We start from the raw sequence: 4,015 nt of genomic DNA on the forward strand, positions 1-4,015 counted from the left end.
AGGTGTCTGAAGGCACAGGGGACACACCAGGAGTCCTGAGAGGTGTCTGAAGGCACAGGGGACGCTCACCTGGAACAGCTGTGGCCTGGAGAAAGTAAAGGACTGCCCCAGGTATAAGAAGAGCCAGGAGGAGCTGCAGCCACCTCCTGCCACCTTGCTTCTGACCTGGAACAGGTGACACAAGACTGACAATGTCCCCAATGCTTACTAGACGCACTCACTCTAGAAAGGGTACAGCATAAATCACTTCTACAGGTAGTGGCTGAGATCACCACACAGTCATCAAATCTGATAAAACAAAAAAACGAGCAGAAATGGCAAGCAACACTAACAGATCCCCAAGAGCTTCAGGTACCTGAACTGGCCAAGACTTTAAGTTAATCATGCCTACTTATGCAAAAGGCTAAGAAGTACCGGGGGGGAGGGGCGAACAATTTGTCTATCTTACACACTGGTGAAAATTTTAATTTGCTGCAATGGATCCAACCGCATAACCATCTCGAAGGTGGTTTTCATGCTGGCACTTCCAGCAACAGCAAATACCTGAAGGTGCCTTAAGGAGGGATGAGAAGAGGAGAGCACACAGCTGCTTCTACCAGGGAGAGCTTATATAAACCACACTACACGCCTCTGCTTAATTCAGAAACAGTCTGTCAGGGAAAGCCCCCTTTACAAATCCAGAGTAAAAGAACTCCTACTCAAGTCAATGGACTGCAGGTCCTAAGTGTTCACTGTAATCCATGGTAAACAGGACATACACTTCACACTTCCCTTGTTTACTACAAGGAAGATTCAGCTGTGTGTGTGTGTGTGTGAATGTATGTATATATGTGTATATGCATGTAACTGATTAGGCATCACTGTGTATGCTTGACATTCCTTTGGTATGATAAAGAACTAGGGAGTAATTACAGTGCCAAGAATCTACTTTAAACATGACTGTTATGACCAACAATACAGATATATTCATCACAAATAGGCAATAAAATCATACACTACATTTAGAGAACGTAGCATGCATACCAAGTCCTCCAGCTCTCAAAGAAGAAATACTGTACAATAACAACCTTGCTTTAATACCTTCTACATACTGGAGATTACAAGACACTTGAGTATTATTTTTTAAAAATCAACACACTACAAAGACGAAACAGTCAGGTTGTCTGCTCGGAGCTCGGGACTCAGGCTCGGACAGGCAGCGCCTTCACAGGCTCCCCTCTTAGTTCCCACAGAAGCTAAACAGTCTCTGAACTCTCCTGAAATGGGTAGCTTCAATTAAAAATGCTTTTGAAAGAGAACTTATTGAAAAGTCAGAATTGTTACTTAGTTAAATGTATGGAATTCAGCATCCTTTATGAAGAGGAGAATAAGCAATGTTGGAATGTTCAGAGGCCATTAAAGAAGAGTGGTATGAATCTAGCTCTTAACAAGAGGCTCATGAAAGCTCACAGAACCCCTCCCCACAACAGAACCCCCATCTTCCCAGCCCCTCATTCGAATGCAAGCTTTTGTAACTGTAGTTTTTAAAATTGAAGTGAAACATGTTAAGTTTCCAAGACAAAGCTAACAGCAAAAGGAGTCTTCAAGCTTCATTTAAAAACTTTACATAAACCTAAAAGTTCAATTGGAGCAGTCAGTTCCAGAGTTACGGCAGGCATCTGCATTTGTCAGTCATAAAACAAGGAAGAAAGGAGTTTATTTTTCAAATTAAGACATACATGTGATATGCATCTTTACCAAGAGCATAACACACCTGAACAACTGCAACATTTTATAACAGCAATAGTGAAATTAATTGGATACTCCCATTTGATCTGAAGCCATGATAAATGAGAGAAATGAAAAACATATTACCTGCAGTAATTTCCTTGTTTAGCGACCTTGGCCAGGGAGAAAATACAGTCAACAGTTGCTAGATGATCCACAGCCTTACACAAAGAGTGATAATGTTCACCAAAACTCCTACAAAAACAACAACAAGATAAGCAGGCTGACTTCTTGACCCATGACAGCTGTGCAACAATCTGCCTACTTGCAATTTAAACACAAGCAAAATAAGCAGATATATCTCATGGGTAAAGGAAAAGGACAGTGTACTGAACTATCTTCTATGATAACACAACTGGTTATTGAGTCTTCACTTTGTTTAGGACAGTTATATAAACCTGTGGGAAGCGGGTGTGGCCGGAGCTGCAGCCTTGTAAGCCAAGATGGCACCCTGGTTCACTGCCAAGCCCCGTGATTCCCTGCTTGATTACCAAAAACCTGATTATGCTCACCTGAGTGATTACAGCTGTCCGTCTGACGTATAGTGTCATACAGCATGATATTGAGTCACTGGCCTATCAACACCCACCCTGTCTGCGTGCATGGCTCGTGTATAGAGCGTGCTGAATGCTGATTGGATGATGAGCAATGAGCGATGAGTGCAGAGGGTGGAAGGGGATAAATTGGGCGATCCCAGAATAAAGAGCTAGAGCTGAGGAGAAGCGGAGAAGCAGAGGGGAGAAGCTGAACTGCTGTAGAGACCTGGGATGAGCTGTAGAGAGAATAAAGGAAGCTGCAGGGGGAAGCTGCGGAAGCTGCTCAAACCCTGCCTTGGCCTATGTGTCATCTTTGCCCCACCTCTGCTGGACGGAGTGGGGGGGGGGGGGGGGGGCGCGGCATAAGCCTAAAACAACTTCTGCATGATTTTACATATATATGTACATATGTACATATATATGTGCATATATCTATGTACATAAATGTAAAATGTCACAGATGAATACATCCCATCTGACTGTGACATTTTATTTCAGGATTGAGATTTCAGTGTAGACATCAGTTCACGCTGCTTCCTCCCACTGCTTCAAGAACTACTCAGGTGTGTCGGCTTCCCCAGGCTCTCCTCCTTACAGCCACACCCAACCCTGGAGTAACTGTATTGGCACCCCTTACACAGAACCGGCAGAATCCTGTCCATCTATCTGTCTGACTGACTTAACTCTATAGCCCTAATATCTAGTCCACACTACCAGCACTGAACAGACAATGCAATAAAGAGTTGTTAAGAACAAGACAGAAATAAGAACCTCTTCAGCTATCTTAATACCTGGTGATGGAAAACATCAAGACTTTCATTAAAAGATTTATTCAAAAAATGAATAGAAATGTTTATAGAGTTGGGTTTTTTAAATGTTTTTACCTGTATTATTCTATTATCTCTTTTCATAGTATTTTATTCCAACATATAATACTGTATAAACTATGAACATCTAAATATAATGATAAATTGTGGGTGTTGAAAATGAATGTAACTGGCCAGACACGATGCATACCCCTTTAATCCCAGCAGTCAGGAGATGACCTGAGAGAACATGAGTTCAAGGTCATAATCAGCTCATAGGCATCTAAGGCCCTAACTCAATACACATACACACACACACACACACACACACACACACACACACACACACACACAGTGGATCTCAGAAGTGCTGAATTTCAGTCTATTTACTACTTAAAAGTGTTACACCATTTCTCAGATTATTAAATTACTACAATGATCAGTTCTTCCTGAATTTATCTTACTTTTAAAAGAAGCCCTCCATTTCTGACTTGTTTTATTATTAAAAATATTCTATTAATGACATGTTCATGTATCTTTATAGTTATTATTATTTGTAAACTAAGAATTGTATCCACAGTATATTTTACACATGTATTTATACACATATTTGTCCAAGTAGATAGAACATATTAATTAATTAACCTATTTCTCTTGAATTAAAGTTCATTAAAATAAGTGATAGGAATTTTACTAATAGCCTAAGAGTTTGTACGAATCCCAAATACACAGTGTTTATGCCCCTATATCAGCTGGACCCTCCTCAGATGTTACCTGAAAAATGTCTTGTACTTTTAAACATACTGGACACTGAGAGGTCTCTACAGACGGCTGCACAGTGACAAAACTGGACATTGAGAGGTCTCTACTTTACAGACAGATGCACAGTGACCATACTGGACATTG

At 40.9% G+C, this 4,015-nt stretch overlaps 1 protein-coding gene across 4 annotated transcripts in view; it reads right to left on the minus strand.

Moving 5' to 3' along the window:
- Positions 1-4,015, minus strand: part of Msh3 (mutS homolog 3) — a 142,548-nt gene that overhangs the window by 45,712 nt on the left and 92,821 nt on the right. For all 4 annotated transcript variants that reach the window (XM_021208287.2, XM_021208286.2, XM_029543978.1 and 1 more), the window contains one exon: positions 1,855-1,962. In XM_021208287.2, the coding sequence (XP_021063946.1) occupies positions 1,855-1,962 (108 nt within the window). The remainder of the gene's footprint in view (positions 1-1,854; positions 1,963-4,015) is intronic.

Source organism: Mus pahari, chromosome 11 (genome assembly GCF_900095145.1).
Source record: "Mus pahari chromosome 11, PAHARI_EIJ_v1.1, whole genome shotgun sequence".
In the NCBI taxonomy this organism is placed as follows: Eukaryota; Metazoa; Chordata; class Mammalia; order Rodentia; family Muridae; genus Mus; species Mus pahari.